This window comes from Melanerpes formicivorus, unplaced genomic scaffold (assembly GCF_026170545.1).
Source record: "Melanerpes formicivorus ecotype bairdi unplaced genomic scaffold, bMelFor1.0.p_v2 SCAF_71, whole genome shotgun sequence".
In the NCBI taxonomy this organism is placed as follows: domain Eukaryota; kingdom Metazoa; phylum Chordata; class Aves; order Piciformes; family Picidae; genus Melanerpes; species Melanerpes formicivorus.
This window is the reverse complement of record NW_027142423.1, coordinates 610,276-633,473: the sequence shown is the minus strand read 5'-3', so window position 1 is coordinate 633,473 and position 23,198 is coordinate 610,276. Positions and strand designations below refer to the sequence as shown.

Sequence of the window (23,198 nt, the reverse complement as noted above, 5' to 3'; positions counted from 1 at the left end):
TACTGATCAATATTCTTTTTTTTTCCTCACTATTCTGTAGATGCCAAAGCAAAGATGGTGGTGGAATGAGTATGTCGGACAGGTGTCTGGAGAGGAAAGCTAAGAGAAATCTCAGCTTGACAAGAGAAAATGAATAATCAAGACAGAAACACTGTCTGGAAGGAAATAAGAAAAAGTCAGAGGAAAGCAGAAAAAAGTTGGTATCATTTTTCTACTGGCTTTGGGAGCAAATGGCTTTTTTTCAGAACTAGTAGGACTGGATTTGAGAGCCAAGTTAGAGAGTCCAGATAGTGTGTGTGAATTCCAGGACAGAGCTGCAGCCAAAGCAAAAGCCACCTGAGCAGCAGAGAGCTGAAGCCGGCAAGTAGCAAATAAGCAAGAATGGGTAAATTGGAGAAATTTGCAGGGCACTGCTCAGTGTGGCTTTTGCTGGCCTCAGCATGAATAAAGGGCTGCTGGTGAAAGTGAATGCAAAGCCAGATAAAGGCTGAAAGAGAGGAATATGTATGTGATTTAGACTTCTCTAATGGAGCTGGATCAAAGGACTCCTGCCAAGTGGGAAGGCAGGAGTGTCACTTCCATTGCTTTCAAAGCTGGCACTAAGTGCAGAAAAAACAAAGCCTTTGCTTCTATTGAAGGCTGCAAAACTTCCACTTTCATAGGAGGCTGCTGCAGAGTATGTGAACCCCTCCTGATGTCCAGTCCAAGCACTGGAATTCCTTTAGCAATTAAGTCACAGGGAGGAGCAGTGTTGGAGATGCTTTACCCTGACAAAACAGATCTACACAGGAAAACACATCCCAGGTGGTAAGAAATAGCTTCAAAAGAGCCAGTACCCTCTTTTAATGTAAAGAGCTCTCAGCAGCAAGAATTTACACCTTGGGAAGTGTGTGTATTTAAGAGGAAGCAGGGGGAAAAATTACATGTTGGAGCCTACAGTCTGCCAGGCAAAGGGCAGACTTTGAAACTAAGAAACACACTTGCAGCAAGATTTCCAACAACTGGATGATTTTACTTTTCATCTTCTTTTATATTTTTGTAGCAATGAGGTAGGTAAAGAAGATCTCAAAGTGATGGGAGTGACTGGGAGGACTGCTGAGCTCAGAACCACCTTCACAGAATCACAGAATCACAGACTGTTGGGGTTTGGAAAGGAATCATAGGATCATAGAATCACCTGGGTTGAAAGGGACATCCAAAGGCCATCTAGTCCAACCCCCCTGCAGTCAGCAGGGACATCCTCATCTAGATGAGGTCTCCTAGAGCCCTGTTGAGCCTCACCCTGAATATCTCCAGGGTTGGGGCCTCAACCACCTCTCCCAGTGTTCCACCACCCTAATGCTAAAGAACTTGTTCCTAATATAAATGAATGATGTGCAGTTAAAAATAAAATTAGGAAATGTTCTGTGTCCCCTTTGTAATCATATAGTAGAGCTTTGGAGAGGGTATGTGTGAAGTAAGAGGTGAAAATTAAGGCAAGGAAGGTAAGAAAGCAGTTAAACCTCCCAGAAGTTGTAAGGTTTAAGTTCTTGAATTCACCACACACTGTACATGTTACACTATACTAAAAACCCCAAAGTGGGACCTCTGAAGATCATCTGCTAAAGCAGGGTCACCCAGAGGAGGTTGTCCAGGAATATGTACAGGCAGATTTTGAATGCCTCCAGAGAAGGAGACTCCACAAACTCTCTCGACAGCCTCAAAAGAAAGGAAGGGTTTGGAACATGTCTGCAGTACTCTTCAATGCAAACTGAAAGCCACATTTCTGCTTCTAGTTCCACCAGAAGAGATAGTCCATTGTTTTACAACCTAAACATACTCCTCTGGAGACTTTCAAATCCTGCCTGGGTGTGTTCCTGTGCAACCTGATCTATGCAAACCTGCTTTGGTAGGAGGGTTGGATTAGATGATCTCTAGAGGTCCCTTCCAACCATTCTGTGAAAAGATAAAACATTTCTTTTGCTGCTCTTTTAACCCCTGGTATCCAGAGATTTTACTCTCAAGGCAAGGTGAAGATAGGGTAGGATTTGCAGTGGGGTCCTCATCACCAAATGGTAGGAAAAAAGGTGACGAAAGCTATTTTTTGTGGATTTTTGGTGGTGGTGGTGGTGGTGATTGGTTGGTTGCTTTCTTTTTTTTTTTTTCACTGCTTTGAATATTTTTAAACTAATACCCACTACTGACATGGCAATCCTGATCTTCTCAAGCTCCCCCTCTCATCTTACATTCAAGGGAAAACCACAACTTGAAAAGGATTCAGTCAATATGCAAAGGCCACCTTCACAGCTTCTCTCCACCAGTTCAAAGCCCCTTGATGCTGACACTGGCAACTTCAATTCTATGCAGATGCATCTCTGAAATGCTCAAAACATCTCAATCTCTAAAGCCCTCCTGCAAACAGTCCACAGATCAGCTTTCATATGGTATTTAGGCTTTTTTTTTTTTATTTTACAGCTGTGTCATACCTAAGTACCAGGAAAAAAGCAGAGAGATGGCATTCAGTGAAATGCATTGAGACTCTGGACCAATGCAGGCTTCTTCAATTTGGACCTGCCTGTTAAATTCACCTTCCCTCTCATTCTGTAACAATGGACAGACCATAATGACACACTGGCATACACAATAAAAGTAGGAGCTGCTGGGACCACATCTCCAGAGCTCAGCACAGATATGCTGTGAGATCTGAATACAGACCGAAGGCTCTGTTTCCACAAAGAACCAAACTAAACCTCTAGTTTGATCACCCTCTGAGCTCTGACCTTGCCTTTAAGGGAACCCCATTAAAAACAGACTAACAAACAAAACCCAGACAACACACTAGTGCCACCTTGGCCATGCTGCAGGTCACTGTGCATCCTAGATCTGATTTTGCCTGCAGATGACTGAGCACAGGCACAAGCCCAATTTCCTTTCTTGCTGCTAACCTCTCTCTACCACCAGTTTTTCCCTCCTGGTGGAGCAGATGTGCTTCTTTGCAAGCTTCCAGTTCTTTCCCAGCAGGCCTAAAGCACTGAAACATGGAGACATCAACTTTCTCTGCCTTACTAATGTTATCCATTTCACTTACTACACAGGTTCCTGATACCTGTTTCCAGTACCAAATCCCTGCCTCTTTGAAAGGCTGCAAGGTCCTTCCCTCAGCCTGCCTCCCTTAAAGTGTCCTCTTGCCCTGGAACTTTCCTCCTGTCATGGAACAGGATCATAGAATTGTTTCAGATTGTATCACATGGGGCTGTTTGACCCAAGTGCAGGGCCCAGCATTTGATCTTGTTGAATCTCATGCCACTGACCTGAGATTATCAATCCAGCCTGTCCAGATCCCTCTGTAGAGCCTCTATGTCAAGCAAAGCCAGGCATGTGGTGATAAGCTGCCACAAATCAGCTTCCCTAACCCTTATGTTGCATTTCATCATCCTGCAGTCCCCCAAGAAGTGCTGCCACCAGCACTCATTGATAGATGATTCCTGCTGTCCCCACTTCCCTTTCCACCTAGATTTCCTCAGGGCTGGTCTAGTTTCCAGTTCCTAGCTATGAGTGGATGTATGGGGCACTGTGAGATGACCTGAAAGGGAATGAAAACAGGAACAAAAACAGGGAACAAACACAAAAGAAGACAACACAGACTCTGTTCACCATGAACAGACATGAGGTCAGGCTTTCTTCATCTGAGCCACTGACCACTTTGTAGATAAACTATTGGTAGCTCTGTGACTCTCCATGTGCTTGCTGTAACATGTGTGGACAGAAAATCAAGGTAAATTAAGTGAGAGCCCCTTGAACTTTCCTTCTTCCACTGTTCCTAAGGCCACTGGAGGGCTCTAGAAGATGATGGTTCTGAAAGTGTCTGACTAACCTTGCTGTCCATTGTTGGAGACTCTTTCTCCTTCTCTGCATGCTGGAGTTTTCTGTTCAGGTCTTGGAACATGTCTTGGTGACGTTTCCTTGTGTGCATGATTTTCTGAAGCAAACACAAGGTTGCAGGTCAGTAAACCTTGTACAGCTGTAAAGAAAGAACAGGTCCTCCCCCCAGATTTATGTACACCATTAAAAGCTAGCTCTGTTTCCCTGCAGGTGCAATCTGATGTGCCTAAACCACCTGCAAAGTTCACCAAGGACCCAGAGTAGCACTGCCTTTACTTTCAGGATGGGGTGATAGGAGAAAGTAGAAATGATTATTTGTTTGACCTTACAGTTACCCTAAAGCTGCAGCTGCCAACTATTCATGGTGCAGAATTTGTGCTTCACTAGCAACGTACTACTAGCTACACCTAGCAACCACTGCTGACCTTCTTTAACTGGTCCCTGGCCCAGTGTTCACTCAGTTCTCAGTGTATCTCCTCTGCAAATGTGTTCAGAGCTTACCCAAATGTAGATCTGTGTACAAGATGTTCCAACAGAAACTATTCCAGTTTTCTCTGTATTTTGCCACTTCTACCTTCTATTGCCCAGAAGGAGAGGCAGGACCAATTTCTATAAGAACTTCCCTTTGCACGTTGAATATGTTGAATATGACTTTCTTGTGCTCTCCCAAGTGCTATATAATTGGAGAAGATGGCTCAAATAGTTTGGGACCAACTTGAAGCATCAGCTCAGATGTATCCATTATGCCAAGCTTGCAACCTGGAGCTCTGAAGTGATTTAGCATGAAGGCAGCTCTGTGTGGACTTTCCAAAGTGACTCTGTTTTGGAATTAGCTAACAGCTTTGAAAGGAAAGGATGGCTCTGTGGGAAAGAAAGCCATGACTGGATTCAGCATATATGCTCTAGCCCTCAATAGCCTCATAGACCCTCTGTGGAGGATTGGCTCTTCCAAAGCTTTCCATTCAATGCCTTAGGTGTGAGGACAGACATTTCCTTACCTACAGTATAGACTTTTTCTATTCAGGCTAATTTTGTGAGGTTCACTAATAGGTGTGAAAGACCAGGGTTGACTATGAGTTGTGACAATGAGGACATATTAGCTTCCTTTCTGTTAAGCAGCAAATCTTGCATCCAAAAGACAAGGCATTGAGGACCACCAACCAAATGTACATGTGCTTCCCAAAGAGGACCACAGCTCAGGCACCTACTGCTCCATCACTTCTGTGTTATCATTTTGCTCATGGAGGAGAACTTACAGACCTTGGGCAGGCTGGCATAAGATCTTCATTTACAAATATTTGCACAAAAGTGACTGCTTCATAAATTAAACATTTACAAACAGAAATCACTCATCTGTTTAGCTGCACAGTGGAAGCCTTGCTAGGCATCCAGTGAAACTCTTCCAAGCCATTGTTTCTGAAGCTCTCAAGCAAAGGCAGCACTGTTGCAAAGGTGCCAGAAAGAAAAGACAGCAGCATTTCTTTGTCTCTCATCCTATCCCCAGAGAAACACGTTCAGAAAGGGATGTGCTCACCTCAAAATCTAGCTCTGCGTACCGGGATTTCCTCCTCTGGGTAGTCAAAAGGGGAAAAAAAAAAGAGATGGGTGAAGGTTAGTGACAGGTTGATGCTGGGGAGTGGACACAAACTCAACCACAGAGCTGATAAAACAGGGACAGTCTTTCTCCTTTTCCTTTTTCCTACACCTTTAATGTGTTTCTCTGGCTCTTCATGATGGAAAATGCCAGCCATTTTGAGGTATCTCTGTTAAGAGACACTTAAGGACACTTGAGGAGGGCTGGACATGGGAGATTGGTCAATGCAACTGGTCAATTTAGAATCACAGAATCATAAAATCATAGAATAATAAAATCATAGAATCATTAAGGTTGGAAAAGACTTCTAAGATCATCAAGTCCAACCATCCACCCAAGCTTGCAAGTAGTTTGCAGAATGGGAAGCAAAGAGGGAGCAGTAGATCAGTCAAGTGATCTACTGAAGCTTTTGAGCACTAGTTAGCCAAGACTGAAGTTTGGACAGCAGTAGATGAGACCTGCTCTCTGACAATAGGTAAGGAAAGGACCACATGTCCTAGGACAGACCTCAGGGTACCATCCAAGGTCTAGGAAGAACTGCTAATACATGCAGTGAGTTACCACAGGTCAGAAGGTGTAGGCTTATTCAAAGGTTCTGACATTCCCCTGATGCTAAAAGCATTATGGGACATATCTTAGGGGCATTGTACATCTGTGATCATTAGAGCTTTGTCATCTGTGTGATGACTGAAGTCATCAAAACAGGACACAGCAGCAGAGGATAGAAGGAGAAAAAGTCAATGCAAGCAGCATGCCTTGCATGGAAATGACCAGTCTCTGACCAAAGAACATTGTATTGGACTTGGCAGTGCTTGTGGAGCTAAAGACAGTTCGTACAGCAAAGCAATGTGTCTGTGGAGGCTGTGAGAGATTTTAAACATTACAAAATGGTATCAAATGCAGTGATTCTGCATAACAATACAGTACTGGAATTGCATGGTGAGCTGTGTTTGTCCCAAGGTGCTTCTCTTGAAACACCTGCTGTGGCCAGTGTTGAGGGTGGGACATCATTCTGGGCTGTAAACAATACAGTAATTCACATGCTCACCTCCAAGGAGCTCATGGAGAGGGTGGAAACAGTCTCACTCTTGGACACCACACCCGAGTTCCCTGAGTCACCTGTGTCACACATGCTGTTGGGAATCTGTGACTCGTTGGAGATGTTTTGTGGAGCCAGCTGCTGCTGTTGTTGTATCATGGAGGAACCTTGAACCTCACTGCATGTCATGGGTACAGGCTCCCGTGGAGGACTCTTGACCACAAAGCCTGGGTCAGTAGCCATACTGAGGTGGATGAGCCGTGTCTGGGGCATCTGGTCAATATTGATGCTGTATTTGCTCTCATCTTTGGGTTTGGCCCTCAAGGTAGACGTGTTGGTAGGCAGAATGACATAGCTGGTGTCCAGTGTTTGCTCCTGTGCTCGAGAGAGTTCTGAGTCTAACTTCTTGAAGATGTCTCCATCACAGATGTAGATGGACTTAGGCTGGTTTTTGTCCTTCTTCAGAGTGAGACTGTGATTGCTGAACTCATTCAGGTTGATACCTCCCAGGTAGTGTGGTGAACCCTGAAGATGCAGCTTGGAGACATTGGCTGGAAGACTGTTAAAGTTTGATGACCCCTTCTGGTGATTGAGTTTCAACTTCTCTTCATCTGGCAGTGATGGACGCTTCAGTGTTCCTGTGATGGTTGAGGTCCTGCAGGTGGTGATGTCTTTATTCAGCACTAGGGAGATAGATAAGTATCCTTAGAATCTCACCTAATTTTTGTTGACACACCAATACACCTACCACAGTCACACCATGCTAGCACATTTGCTTAGACCTCTCAGAAAGAGGCTGTGGTGGCAGAAGAGTGCCCTACAGTGGGCTGGTGGGTTGTGGGGTTTTTGCATTCATGATGATGAAGGCAAAGTCAAAGCTAAGGAGATAAAAAATCACCTTCTCATTTTGAGAAAGCTTTATGAGAAGAGAACTTTCCAATGCAGTCATGGCTAAAAGTCCCAACTAAGCCAACACCTATTGTCCACAACGTCTTGAAAAGTGAATGCATGTATTTGGTGTACATAAGAAGAAACTTCTTTCTTGTGAGGTCACAGAGCACTGGACCAGGCTGCTCAGAGAGCTTGTGGAGTATGAAAGCTTTGGAGAGCTTTCCAAACCTAACTGGATGCATTCCTGTGCACCCTACTCTAGGTAGCCCTGCTTTAGCAGGAGAGTTGGACTGGATGATCTCCACAGGTCCCCTCCAACCACCACCATTCTGTGATGTATGAAATCAGGGAATGGTTTGGGTTGGAAGGGACATTTAAAGGTCATGTAGTCCAACACCCTATATACTACTAGCCTATGGAGAAGCAGAATTCTTTAAAAAACAGAGTTGCTTTCAGGTCAAACATATTTTGGTTCAGATAATAGACAAAATCCAGCAGTATCAATGATCTCAAATGTAAATTATAATACTTAATTTAAACTCTTGAGGCTGCTCTTTTCCTTTGAACAGTTTCAGTGTCAATAATTTGGTCTTTGAAAATGCACTTAATTTTGCTATAAACTTCTAACTGCTCTCCAAAAAGCTCACTTTGTTGGAATCATGGCAAGCCTTTCTAATAGTTAATTATTGAGTGTTTTTCAGTTTCCCTTGAGGAAAGAAATGAGTGCCATGAATATCTCTCAACAGGAGAAAGCTTCAAACTAAGGATGAGGTGAACATGCCAAGTAGGAGGTATCTGAATGACACACAGACACTCATTCCCAAATATCAAAACATCTGCTCCTTTTCCAGGCATAAGAATCTATTGAAACAAAGGCTTGAGGAAAATAATGATGTCTGCCTTGATGTCTCCAGGGGATGAAAATCACAGACTGTGGAACAGGGGCAAAGTGGTGAAGGTCTGAAGGCTACTGAAGGCTACAGTATTTCATCTCAGGAAAGGAGAAATAAATGTATGTTTCCCTATCACCCATCTCAGATGTGTGGGGGGGGAGGTCCCTTTACCTTTTTTTTTTCTCAGTGGACCACAGAAAAGGATCTTTGGGCTAACCTGATGCTCTTCAGCTTCTCCACCTGGGACATTTGATGTAGTGAGGACATGTCACTGTATAGGGAAGGACACACTAATTTTTCTATCAACTCATACTGAGTGTGACAGCACAAAGCTCGCCTCAAAGACTCCAAGGATGAGAAGGGTACCACACAGAATGGAAGAACTTTTAAGAACCTGTGGAAACTAAACACACTGGGTGTAACTATGGCAGCCACAATCATCTTGACATTGCTAGAGAACACTCCATAAATCAGGGCATCACCGTGGGAAGATGTTACTAAGCCAAATCCTTCATGTGTGTGTGTCAATAAGGTTTATTGATTCAGGCTCTTCTCCATGCTCACATCAGCAGCAGAAAGTAGGTTTGGAGATGTTTGCACTTGGCAGTCTCTATGCATGGGGTGGAATGAACTTTCCACACTGAGCCACGAACTTGGTCCTACTAGTGAACTTAAGTGAGGAGGTTACGAGAGGTATCAGGTACATCTCCAGTCTGTCATAACATCAGATCTGTTGCCTCCAGGAGAAATGATGGCCAGAAACCAATGGACAGCTTTCTGGCTTTTGTTATTCAGTGAGTAGAATGCACAGGATGATGCACCATACAGAAAAGTCTCTGAAACAGGGACAATTATTAACTGCTTATCCTGGTGCAGACTAACAGCACTTTATCAGGTAGACACCAACAAATTGTATAGCTATATGCTGGCAAAGGAAGGGAAATCAAGGCTGTTAGCAAGCTGCCGGTGCTAAGTCTTCTGCCCTGAATTTATGTGGACCCAACCAGCTTCATCCATGCCCCTGGGAAGCTTAATTTAGGAGAATAGCAAACAAATAAACAGACAAAACCCCAACCACCACAGCAGATCCAGAAATGCAGTCCAGGGTATGCCTTAGTTTTCAGCGTAATCTTAGCTACTGGCTGTATAGCTGGCTGTATGTGCCAGCTCCCAGCCTGGACGCAAGTTTGTTGAGCATACCTCCAAGTCAGACCTGGTCTCACATGCATGCCTTTCACACGTGATTTTTTGGAACTGAGTGTCAACAAAGAAGGAGGAAGACAAATGAGAAGAGGGAGGCAGCCAGAAATTAGATTAGAAAGTGTGAGACAGGAGGAAGAGAAAGAAAAAAAAATGAACAGACCCTGAAAAGAGATAAATGGACAGAAAGAGACCATGAAATAAGATATCACAAGGATAAGTGAGATAAATATACTGTGACTGTGATAAGCATAGAGAGAGGGACTGAGGCTGAAAGGACAGGAAAAGATAAATAAGATATAGACAGATATTAGATAGATAAATGATAGTGACAGTGATGGACAGTACACAGAAACACAGTGACAGAGATAAATGGGGACAGACACAGAAATACATAAATAGCAGGTATATCAAGACAGACAGCTGAGGACAGAGATAAATAAGTGACTGCAAGATAGAGAGAAAGAGATGAAGTACAGATAAATACATGAGAAGTAGATAAACAAATGATGGATTAGATAAAGCAAAAGATAAGTGAAAGGGACAGGTAGATGTGTATAGAAACAAAAAAAGAGAAAAGAAGAGAGAAAGGAAACAGAAAGAAAGGAGGGAGGAAAAGAGGGAGGGAAGGAAGGAATTCAGAAGGAAGGAATGAATTCTGAAAGAAAGAAGGAAAAGGAAGAGAAAGGAATAGAAAGAAAGAGAATGAGAGAAAGGGAGAAAGAGGGAAAGAAAGAGGGAAAGAGAGACAGAGAGACAGAGAAAGAGTGAAAGAGGAGAGAAAGAGAAAAAGTGAGGAAGAAAGGAAGAGTGGAAGAGAGGAAGAGAGGAAGACAGGAAGAAAAGAAAGAAAGAGAATCTTTTCCATGATAACTCAACATGCTATGTGCTGTCCTTGGCTTTGGCAGACCTGGTTTGGAAGATATGAATTACATGCAAGTACCAAACAAGATAATATTTTTCTTGCTTGGGAGAGAAGTCTGGGAAGGTAAATGAAAGCCTAAATACCTACAAAGGGGAGGAAAAAAACAAGGGCAAAACCTGTAGAGACGAACAGGTAGCAAAGGAGAATTCAGACAGCACAGACTCCCAAGGGAATGGGGTTATTGGGGAGCTACTGGAAAAGGGACTATCAACTCATGCAGACCTTCAGGATCAAAAGAAATGTGTGTGAATGAACCTACTGTAGAAAGATGCAAGCAAAGGAGGAAAGACCTGACCCACCTCCATATGTACAGGCACCTTACTAGAAGTGTGCATGGAGCCAGGTGGAGTCATGGGAAGGCTTTCCACATTCCAGACCTTCTCAAAGACACCTCTCCTGAGCACAGAGCTGGCTGAGGTTGAGGTGACCCCCTTGGACAGGGGTTGCTAAGCAAAGAAGGATCATAGTAAGAAGAGATGGATCCAGTCTCTTCCTTGATACTCTTCTCTACTACCATGTTACATGGACCATAGGTAAGACATAATACCTTGGAGTCAAGGTTTAATCTTAGCTAAAAGGCTAAGAGAGCTATGGGGAAAAGGTTAAGCAAAGCATAGGGGAGAAAGAGGGAGGTTGCTTTATTTTGGCCAGGGTTGACAGTAGGGGAAGCCTACACAAGTACATGCAAGCCATTAAGACACACACAAGTAAAACAGAAAGGGGAAAAAATGGCCTAGTTCAATCCCCAAACCAGGTCACTTGTTGATTCTCACCTGTGATGTGCTCACCTGATCTACAAGCCATATCCACGTCCTTCTCAAAATCAGTCTGAAAGACAGAGAACACAGAGGATGTGGTCAAAAGGAGGTGCTGAGGGAAAGAAAACCATTTAAAAAATTCAAACCCCCACTTAAATTAGTGAGGCAGACACAAACATTGCCAGAAGAATGGAAGGAGAGGTGTTTTGCTTAGGCTTTGAAATATGGCAAACAGATGACTTTGTTCCACCTCTGGGTTTTGAATCTCAGGGAGAGGTAAAGCTGCTACAGTGCTTTTCAGCTGGATATATGTGTTAATCCATACATTTATTCCTGGGCTACTAGATTGAAATATCTCCTTGAAACACAATTGTGTAGAATCCTGAAAACCAGGGGCCAGGTTCCTGGCTTGCTCTCTCTCAGATATACTGCCCCACACTTAGTCTAAGATTAGTCCACTCATTAAGATGATCTGGGGATTCTTAGAAAACTTCATACCCACTGGGCTTTCTTATGATGTGTCTGATGAGCAGAGGGCTAAAGTACCTCTCCTATGAGGACAGGCTGAGAAAGTTGTTCAGCCTGGAGAAGGGAAGGCTCCAGAGAGATCTTTTAGTGGCCTTTCAGTAGTTAAAGAGCTCTGTAAGAAAGATGGGGACAGACTTTTGAGCAGCACCTATTGTGACAGGACAAGAGGTGATGGTTTGAAACTGAAAGAGGGAGATTCAGGCTAGAGAGAAGGAAGACATTTTTTACAATGAGGGTGGTGAGCCACTGGCACAGGTTGCCCAGAGAGGTGGTAGATGACCCATCCCTGGAAACACTGCAGTTCAGGTTCTTTGGCTCCCTGTGCTACCTGCTCTAGTTGAAGAGGCCCCTGCTCACAGCCAGAAAGTTGGACTGGATCACCTTTAACAGTCCCTTCCAACCCAAAGCATTCTGTGATTTTATGATCACCAAGTCACATTAAGTGGAAACAAGTCTCAGCTTCTGAAACTCTTAGTGGATGAAAATCAATGGTCTCTGCAGACACAAAGGCTGAATAACTTTTTTGAGCAGTATATACAGCCCACTGAAACCTCTTTCTTCTCCCAGTAAAAGTTAATCCTTTTCCTACAGCTTTTAGTAGATAACATTTCAAAGAACTGGATGCACTGAGTCACAGTGGGTCATGAGTTTTCCTGGAGTAATGGAAAGGCCACAGACTAGAAAAAGGTAGAAGAGTTCACTGATTATTTCTAGTATCATTTCAGAAAGAAGACACTTCATATAACTGTATTAAAATGATTAAATGCCTTCCAGTTTAAATACTAAGGACACTGTGAGAATAAATCCCCGTCCCCCTGAGATAAACACTTTCATATAGCAGGTTCAAATCCAAGAGTTTTTCAAGAGCTGGTTGAGGAATTATCTCAATCTTCTTGATGCTAATTTCTTGGTAAATTTATTTGGGATACCAAATAAATCTGAAAAGAACAGAACAGAAATAAGGCTGAGCTAATATTTAAAGGGGCAAGCAAAATGACACAGAAAACTATAATCTCATTTTCATGATAGGAGTTCCAGAGGGAAAAAAAAAAAGTTCACTGAACAGCCTGATAAATAAATACAAGTTAGGTTTATATTTAAAATCAGCTAAAAAGAGTTTATGGAAAACTCTGCTGCTCAGCTAAGCTTCTTTTCACTTCCTGGGCAGATTTAGAGATTACTCGAACAGGTAATGGTGAAAAAATGCCATCCTGCAAAGCTTTTCATTTCTTTGGTTATTTTACAACTCAGTCACTACAGAATAACATTGCACCCCTCCAAAAATATCAGTGAGGAGTCATCATTCATGTCGAGACTCCAGAGCTTTCTGTGCATGAATGTGAAGAGACTGATTGAGCGCTCTGCTTCTCGACCCATCAGCAGTGCAGAAGTAAATGTAATCTCCTTGCTGAAAAAAAAACACCTTGTAGCTGACACAGAATTTTGCAAGGTGGTTCACAGTGAATGAGAAGAGAGGGGGGGAAAAAAATAAAATCTGAAACTTCAGAATATAGCAGTTGGGATGGTGACAACAGAATAACAAATACAGCAGCCCCCTTTTTAAAGGAAGGTGAGAAACTGAAGGGCATGTGGAAAAGGGTTATAGAAATAATTTGAAGGCAAATGTTTCCCAATAAAAACATAAAACAGCTCAGCGTGCTAACGTCTTGAAAGGAAGATTGGAACTGGATATGATTATGGTGTCTGTTATTGAAGGCATGAAAGTACCAGGCATGCAAGGGGTTTTGTAACTGCACATAAATAGGCATAGCAAGATCCTCTCTGAAAATGAGAAGACTAAGCATTTCAATTAGAAATGAGGCACCTGTTTTTAATGAACACCTATGAGGTGTGGTGGGATTATATATCTCTTTGTGTCTTGACTGAAATGAGACCTTGCACCCAAGCATGAGCTACTTAGCACAGGAGTGACTGGAAAAAAGCCATCGATGATGATGACGTGGCTCCAGTATTAACTAAGCATTTCTGGAACTTGTATAAATCTTGTGACTGTCCTTTGGAAATCAAATTCCTCTGATATCATCTGCATCATAACATAGAAGCAGATGCAAGATGATTCATAGAATCATGTTGGTTGGGAAAAAACATAGTTACTTGAGAGAACAGACCAACCCCTCAACTCACTACAGTCTCCTTTCAGACAGCTGTAGAGGGATACAGAGTGATTCCCCTTAGTTTATTCTTCTACAGTGTTATCTAGAGTGTTTGTAAAGGACTTACACAACAAGAACAAGGTTTCCAGTGCTTAAACTACATTCCCAGCAAAGCAATGTAAACAAGTGTGCTTTTGAGAGCAAGAAATCCCTTTGAGACAGCATCTTTATAATTATGACCCAAACCACTGTGATTGAAACAGTATTAAACTTAAGTCTCCTAAGCTGCAGCTAGGATAGGGCAGCATGATGGGGATGAAAAGGTCTGGAAGACCTGGGAGGTATACTTTATCTCTGCATTTTTTGGGAAAGAAAAGAGCTCACCATGACAACTCCAAAACCTGGTGTGTAGGTTCAAGCCCCTTAATGCTACAATGAAAAGAATGCAGATTTGTGTGTAAAAATAGCCTATGCTAAGTGCTAAGTTTAAGGTTCAAAGGGAAGAAAGGGAAAAAAAAAAGAACAATGATTGCAAAATCTGTGATGGACAGAGCCCTTTGTTTATCAGTTAAGAGTTAAAAATGCCCACAATCACAGACTAGGTGGTGGTTTTCCCTACCATTAGCTGAGCGTGTCCATTCTGAAATGACCCCCCTGAGTCTCCATTGCCCTCTTCCTGACGATCTACTACTCGGCACTTCACAGCATCCTGGACCTGCAGGAACAAATGGATTTGCAAAAGTCAGACTCAGACTTGAATACTAAAACATATTAAATTCTACTCAAGAAGAAAAAGTGAAAGGTGTCTTGAAAAAAAGGAAAGGCCTAGCTAGATCAAAAGACCACAGATCTTACTTTAGTAGCATTCAGATATTCATTTCAAATGGTTTCTAAGTTATCCATCACACATCCCAAGCAACTCAATGAATCATAAAATCAGAGAGCTGTTAAGGTTGACAAGGACCTCTCAGATCAAGTTCAGCCATCAACCCAACACCACCAGGGCCATTAAACTTCCACTGGTGCAACTTGAGACCATTTCCTCTCATTCTATCACTAATTACTTGGAGAACAGAACAACACACACTCACTACAACCTCCTCTCAAGTAGCTGCAACCAATAAGGTCTTCCCTCAGCCCCTTCCAGACTAAACAACCCCAGGTCCCTCAGCTGCTCCTCCTAAGACTTGTTCTTTAGGCATTTTCCAGTTTCACTGCCCTTTTTATGCAGGTGTCTTGAGTTGCTGTGTTGGTCACTTGCAGTTACTTGATTTATACAGCCAAGAATAAAATGTCTTCTATTTTGTAGCCTACAATACATTCACTACGTACATTCACTCTTGCATAAATCATTATATTGGGGTCTACAATGTCTGATTATGATCCTATATCATCTGTACTATATATCTGATCCAGAACTCAGGGAAATCAAGGGGGGGAAATGCCAGTGGCTGTAATGGGAGTTAAATGTGAGCCCATATTCATAATGCAATTCGTTGAAAGAGTCTCAGCCAAGCCATTGCATTTCATTGGCTTGACACAAAGAATTAATCTGTTTTACTTAATTTAAAGGAGCTGTAAGAAGATAAAATGAATAGTGGAAAAAGCCACCCTTTTCCTGTCTTTGTTATTAACAGTCTATGCACTCAGTAGGATGAAAAGAATATAAGAAACATAAAAGATTTGTCCTTTTTTTCCCCCTGATGTAATTTACCATTTTAAATCTCCACAGGGAAGCTGGAGAGAATTTACTCAGTTTCCTTGCTTGATAATCACTAGCTGTATTTTCTAGCTCAAATATCTAGGTGCTAATGCCAATATTCAACAGAATCATAGTGTGCACTGGGTTGGAAGGGATCTTTAAAGGTCACCTAGTCCAACCTGTAGTAAGCAGGGACATGCCAGGTTGCTCTGAGCGCTACCAAGCCTGACCTTGAATGTCTCCAGGGACGTGACCTCCACCACCTCCCTGGACATCCTGTCCCAGTGGTCCACCAGTTTCATGTAAAGAACTTCTTCCTAATGTTGAGCAATGGTTCTGGGAATATTGGCACAAGTTGCCCTTCTTGAAATCAGGCTATATTTATTAATATTGGTAAATATTAATTTTGGTGCTACACAAGCCAAACCTGAGGACAGATAGACGTTGGAATGCTCTCCCAAGGGAAGAGTACCTCCCCTACACTGGACTCAGCTTGACAGGGTGCTGGGCCATCTCATTTAATCCACAGAGTCCAAATAGAAAAGTTGGACCAAATGATCCTTGAGGTCCCTTCCAACTGGGCATTCTATGATTCTATGTTATCTAGTCTAAAACTGCCCTCAAAATTCCACTCTGCAGTAGTCTCAGCATGACAATCATTGATTCATCCCTCCTTCCCCTCTGACCAATACTGTCATGGTCATTTTTGTGGTCATGGGATGGGGTTCATAGGATTAGAGAAGCTACCAGGCTGACAGACATTTTTCAGGTGTTTTCTATGGGAAGCATATCGGTCATACAAAAGATAACCACTCCTTTGCCTCACCTCCCGCCTTAGGATGCAATGGACCATAACGATGACAAAGCCCTCCAATGAGTCAAAGACAGCAAAGAGGATCTGGAAGAGTGCTGACCGCCGGTCTGTGATTGCCAGAACTGCAGACATCCAGGTGAGAGCTAAGAGAGGTAGGACCACGCAGGAGCTCCAAAGAGATGCCCTGTCAAGGGAGAGGAAAACGGAATTGAGTTCCAATTCAGCCTTACCTGTTTCCATGTGGGATGCTAATTCAGCCTCCTGATCCCATGAGGCTTCAGAAGACTTCTTCAACAAGTGTATACTTGTGCTAGACGTCTTCTGAGCCCTGCCACAGGAAAGCAGGAAGATGCTTTGCACATTCACACTACCAAAAACAGGTGGACACACGTTTCTACAGGAGGGACTACTTTTCAATGGTGCAGTCATGCATAAAACTTGAGGTGGGGAAGAAGGATGCAGATACCTCACTCCCCATTTCACACTCTTCCCACCTACATCACTAATCCACAACAATGGCATTTCCCAAGGAGGGAAGAAAAAGTACAATCACTGCAGGTCACCAAAGGGAAGGGGAACATTTGCAGCAAACACTGGTTTGTCAGAATGGCTGTTGGTACTTGGGTTACAGACACTTGGACTTCCACAGCACATGGAAGACACCGACATCAGGGACAAGTCACAGTTTCAAGTGACTAAAATGGACAAGCATAGAGCTGATGTGAAGACTGATATTTTGCAGTTGCTCCCTTACTCTACAGCTAATGGTCCCTACAACTCTACATCAGAAGAACTGCTACTTGACCCAATTTTTCTGTGAACAGAATATTTCCTGCTTTCTGGTGTCATCTCCCCAGCTGAGTGCTGTGACAAAAAATACATTTGTTTCTATATTTAGCAATCATTTTAAATATATTTATTCTTGAGTGGATTATTGCTTTCTACAACACCCTGAAAGGAGGTTGTAGGGAGGTAAATGTTGGTCTCCTCTCCCTAGTATCAAGTGATAGAATGAGAGGAAGTGGCCTCAGATTGCATCAGAGGAGGTTAAAGTTGAATATTAGGAAAAATGTCTTTGCTGCAAGAGTGGTCAGGCATTGGAACAGGCTACCCAGGGTAGTGGTGGAGTCACCATCCCTGGAGGTGTTCAAAAAAATATGTACACATGGCACTTCAGAACATGGTTTAATGGCCACAGTGGTGCTGGGTTAATGGTTGGATGTGATGAGGTCTTTTATGACCAAAACAATTCTATGACTCTATGGTTCTGGATTAAAATAACTTAGTATTTGAGCCACTTCTTAATTCACAAGACAGAAAACTGGACAAAAGAGTTTTCTGTAAGTACTGCTTCATGAACTTCCACTTGATCTAGGAATGATAGCCTTAGAAATGAGAAAGCAGCTCTGTTCCCTTGGACTATTTATTCCTGCAGCTCTTGGACCAGAAAGGGTCCCAAGCAATTTTAAAAGCTTACTAGGGAGATTTTTAAGCTGTCAGTCATCCTATATACTTGGCAGCACTGGAGCACCAGGAATACCAGGAGAATTTCTCTGTGGGCTTTTATCTGATAAATAAGAGTAGACCTAGGTATGAGCTGCATAGTAAGTTGAGCTGCAAGATTTCTTTATGTGGAAAACCTCAGCCTTAATACTAACAAACCAAAACAGGAAGCACAATAAATTACAGGACAGATATCATGACACACATTTGACATGTGACTGGCTTACCACTTTCTGATACATGATCAAGACTTTAATAACGTTTACTCACTGGTTATCCAGGTACTGCTCTCACAGACCTCAGTGAGAGCTTTACCTGAACAAAGCTGGAGCTTGGACAGAGGGATGGAGATCAGGATGCATGATCCTGGCTTCAGCTAAGAGTTTTTCAAGTCTTGTTACACCACTTCTGCTGTAATGATCATGTTCTGCAGTGACAGGTTATTTCTATAGTCATAATGATACTCTGATTGCAAATATTGCTACTTGTCCAGAGTTAGATGTGTTCCTTAGTGGTGCTATTAAACAATGTAATTTACCTGAGGGAGCACACAAATGGAATAAATTTTATTGTTGGGTTTTTTTTTCCCAATTAAATCAAGCATTACCAGACTCCCATGTAAGGTAAAGGCCATGACATAATCTAACACTTTATAATTCTATATGGGATGACAAACTGAATGTTCTTTATGAGTAGTCAATATGAACTAGAATTTCAAAGTATTATTTAAAGCAATAAAATTAAAAAGCAGCAACCAGGCAGCCCTCAGCCAAACAACTTCTGAACAGGGAACTTACTCCACTTCTCCATTATCACCCTGAAATCTGCCTTGTTATCCTTAAATCTCTCTTTGCTATCATTGCAATAATTAAACTGGTTAAGCCTTACATGCAGGGGGAAATAAATAAATAAATCAGAGAGGCAGAAAAGCCAAATGGAAATCTAGTGCTTGCTCCATAACATGCCACTTTAGATGTGTCTTCCATGCCAGTATCAGCCAACACATGGCTTGGTAGATGCAACTTGCAGCTGGGGTTGCTGGAAACCAGCAAAGCAAACAGAAGTTGCTAGAAAAGTTCTGTAATAGACAACTCTGCTTCCTGGAGTTATCTGGTCTCCCATATACTCTTAAAACACAGCTATGTGCAAGTTACTACCTCCAACATGCAAACAAGAAAGCTAGCAACTGCATCACTTTGGATCTGATGTTTTAAGTACGGGTCTGAACCAGCCATCTCATTTTGTGTGGGTTTTCTACTCTTGAAAAGAACTGCATCACCCAGTTGACAATGATTTGAACCCCAGACCCAAAATCTAAAGTGTGGATTTGGGGCTGTAAGAGATGGTGCTGAGGAGGTAGATTACGCTTCTTTTTAGCAAGTGGTTACATTTCAGTCCTTAGAGAAGAGATTGATCATTTTTGTGGCTCTCCTCTGTGCCTGCTGCAACAGGTCCATGTTTTTCCTATGCTGAAGACTTCAGAGCTGGACACTGTACTGCAGGTGAGGTCTCAGCAGAGTGGAATACATGGGGAGAATCCTTGCCCTTGAGCCTCTGACCACACTGCTTTTGACAGAGCCTGGGAGAAGGCTGGTTCTGGGCTGTGAAAGCACATTGTTGGCTCATGTCCAGCTTTTCATCTACCAGCACTCCCAAGTCCTTCTCCACAGAGCTGCTCTCAATCATATGATCACCCAGCATGGACTGATACCTCCTGATGGACCTCACTATTTCTCTCAACATAGGCAATCTTAAATCAGCACTTAAATCTCTGCACTTTGAACCACATGATGGAAACCTCATATGCCCTCCCAACTCAGATAATGGAAACAGTATAAGACCACAAATTCATTTGGAGTAAACCAGGATTTCCCCAGCTGAATTGCATTGACTTACAGCAGCTGAGAGTATGGCCTTTCTGTTCTCTTTGTGATTCCCTTTGTAGATGCCTTCTCAAGCATATTCATCCCTTGCAAACATTATGGAAATACTGCTTGACACCTAATGCATAATCTTTATTCTTCAGGCAGCAGATGGCAACAGGTCACAGCTATGTAACTTGCTCCAATTTCACTTTCAGGGCTCTGCTTAGCTTTTGAAATATTAAATTCCAAAATAGTTCCAGCTAACAAAAAAATAAATCACATCAAGACTGACATTTCTGAAGAAAGCTCAGTGGAAGATAAGTGGGTTTCCTGTGACATTGCCTTTAATTCTACATGCTGTGAGCTGAATTCATAGCAGAACTCATTCTTCTGCCACCTTTCCATCTGTACCCTTTTATAGGAATTAGAATTAACCAGGTTGGAAAAGACCCTCGAGATCTCTTCCAGGTGCTGTGCTTCCTGAAAAGGTTCCAGAACAACTTATGGGACTTAAGAAACTTCATGTTATGGTGCCATGTGATGTGAAAGGAAGAAAGGATTTGTTATGTAATGACCTTGTGATTACCTAATGACTCGATGGCTTTATCTAGCGTGGTGGAGACTTAGTCTGATGAAACTTCATAGGAAACCCAGATCTGGCAACAAGGACATGACAGACTTGGGTGAAAATGTCAAAACCTAGATGTGTTTTTGTTCTTTAGCTTGGTAGCAGCCTTAAGAGTCTTCATCATTGTAGAAGAAGCAGAAGCAGCTCATGATACTTAAAGGATAGCAATGGAAAGAGGGGGGAAAAATGCTTCTGGAAATAAAGATCTACATGAAGAAAGATGAAGGGGTCTGCACCCTGACAAAAGGCAAGTGCAGGGGGACACACAGTACATGCCAACAAAGACGTTAAGAGCCATAATAAAGAGGTTGGTGATCAATTCCTCTCATTACTCAACACTGACAGGGCAGCCAGTGTCCTAAGCTACAGAAGCAGCCAAAGGAAAAATAACTGTAATTCAGAAAGCAGATTCCAGAGAGAAGCTCTGAAAAGGGAGATGTTAGGAGGACTCAATACATAAGACAATGGAAGGCTCCTTAAATGCTGCTGAGAGACACACAAGACTCTGAGCAACTTGATCCAGCTGAAGATGTCCCAGCTCACCGCAGGGAGGTTGGATGACATTGAAAGGTCCCTTCCAACTCAAAGCATTCAGTGATCTTATGCTGCTCCACTATTCTGATGAGCAAGCTCTTCCTGCATCACAGCAGTTCTGCTACAGGAAAACCACAGTACAAGGACTTGCTTTATTCATATTTTATCCTTTCTCTAACTTGTATTCCTCTTAAAAGCAAGAATGTTGCCCCAATTTTAGGGACAGTTTCAGAGAAAATCCCTTTAACTCAATGCCTACACAACCAAAGTAGAAAATCTGTAACTAGACAAGAAGAGGAGCTCTGGAGCCTCTTCCCATGCAGAGGAAACACAGAAACACAAGATACTATTTCTGTTCACTCCAAAAGATGATTCTTCTTTCAGTTGCTGCAATCTGAACCATACAAGTAGGGTAGCAGGAAATCAAATGTCTCTAAATGAGACAGTAGCTTTGGGCAGCCTGCTTGATTGTTTACCCCTAAGAAGGGAAGTTGTTCTTTAACAGCCTATTCAAGGATGTACAGGGCCCAAGTGTTAACTTCAGGTAAGGAGAAAATTCCAAATTCTTTGAACTATGAGGACAGCTCTTTCCTGAGGAACAGTCTCCTTCATAAAACCAGCCATGCATAGGCATGTTGATTTGCATTATTCCTAGAACTACAAAATGGGGGGAGATTTGACATTTGAGTCTTCCTGAAACGACTCTGAGCCAAGAAAAAGGGCAAATCCCTTAGAAGAGATATCTGACACATGATCTTTTAATGATGAAAGAAGGATGAACAGGAATAATCATGAGGACTCTCTGACACTGACCCTTGGGTGGTTTGCCTACCAGAAAAATACACCATTCCAAGGCCTTAGTCTTGGGACAATCTCTTCCCCATGGTCAAAACTTGAGAGTCTATTCACGATGCATTGGCTGTCAGCAATTTCTTCCTTTCTTGTGTGTTACTGTGAGACAAAGTGTGTTACTTTCCCTCCTGGGGAGAAAGGGAAGCTTCTGGGAGTGGGTAATGTTAACCAGGACAGTCAAGAAACTGCATACTTTCCAGTGCATATTTTTTCACTTCTGCCATGGTTACTGCCTGCTCTCTGTCAGCAGTTTACCATGTTTTCCTTCAGTTATACATCCCTCTTCTCTGACCTTTCTCTCTTAGACACAAGTAAACTTGCTCTAAACTTCTATGATTTCCAAAAGCCAGGAAAATGGACAAAAGGATCTATCCTTTCATGCCAAGCTATCTCAGAACCTAGCTTCTAAAACCTATGGGGATAAGCTGGAGAGGGAATATGCAGCCTCGGAAGGCAGGATCATCCTTCATGTGCTCTCTACCAAACGACTATGGCTAACTCCAGGTCAGAAAGCAGCCAGTAATCCTCATGGCACCTGATTTAAATTACAAGAAGTCAAAACTGAATGGCAAAGCTGATCCAAGATCTGGGATGAAGGCCAGTAGAATGGTGGCAATGGTACAAAGCACAATCAGGGCTATGCCGACTGACAACCTGATTTCTGACAGGTTTGGACGAAGAAAAGCAGAAACAGTTTGGCTGCAAAATGAAATGGATGACAAGGGTAGATGAGGGCTGAACAAACTCATTTGTGTATAGTTCAGTAGTCCCTTTGCAAGGACAAGGGCATAGGATACTTCAGGACAAACAACAAAGAGAGCACTGGAATTTATCATCTAAGGTATTTGGTCCACTGGGAAACTAAAGATCTGTCTTCTTACAAGGGCCCTCCAATTTCTATCAATCCACTTAAATTAGAAAAGTAGCATAAGTAGGGGATCTGGACTTCATATCTTTTTCTTTTTTTTTTCTGATGTGAAGATGACTCAGAATATGTGATTTATGACAGACCAATGCCAGACAGTATCAGAGGAGAATTTGAGTCTGTTTTATTTTTTAAATGAATTTCCTATGTCCTGAAAGCTGCCCCTGTTTAATAGCCTAATTTATTAATAGCAAAGCTTCTGATGGTTTAGCATTCCCCAGCAGTCTGAGGAAAGCAAAATGCAGTGACCTGCTAATTCCAGACTTGTGGGGGACCATTCCAGACACGTGCCTGGACCAATGCCAGCTCAACATCTGAGTTGGGCACTGTTGCTAAAGGTAAGTAAATGACTTCAGCAGTGAAAAAAACCCCAAGATTTTGCTTAGGTTTTGCATCCCATAGATGCTCTTAACAGAAGCAATTTGAATGTTCTTTTTCTCCTAACGTCTGGTAGGTTTTCAGAAAAGCACTTCTTTTCTTTTTCCTTTTTTCCCCCTAAAGCCTTTTAGATTTCATATAAATGGCTCAATTTTCAAAAGAAATAGAAAGGAGAAAACCTCCTGTTTTGATTT

At 42.4% G+C, this 23,198-nt stretch overlaps 1 protein-coding gene across 10 annotated transcripts in view; it reads right to left on the bottom strand.

Annotated features, from left to right (window-relative positions):
- ADGRB1 (adhesion G protein-coupled receptor B1) overlaps window positions 1-23,198 on the bottom strand; it is a 325,671-nt gene that overhangs the window by 10,986 nt on the left and 291,487 nt on the right. For 5 of the 10 annotated variants that reach the window (XM_068163182.1, XM_068163188.1, XM_068163183.1 and 2 more), the window contains 6 exons: window positions 16,332-16,503; window positions 14,423-14,518; window positions 11,177-11,231; window positions 6,505-7,177; window positions 5,396-5,441; window positions 3,854-3,958 (listed from right to left, as the gene is read on the bottom strand). In XM_068163182.1, the coding sequence (XP_068019283.1) occupies window positions 3,854-3,958; window positions 5,396-5,441; window positions 6,505-7,177; window positions 11,177-11,231; window positions 14,423-14,518; window positions 16,332-16,503 (1,147 nt within the window). Of the gene's footprint in view, window positions 1-3,853; window positions 3,959-5,395; window positions 5,442-6,503; window positions 7,178-11,176; window positions 11,232-14,422; window positions 14,519-16,331; window positions 16,504-23,198 lie in introns of all 10 variants that reach the window. The other 5 variants (XM_068163184.1, XM_068163185.1, XM_068163189.1 and 2 more) reach the window with 3 other exon arrangements.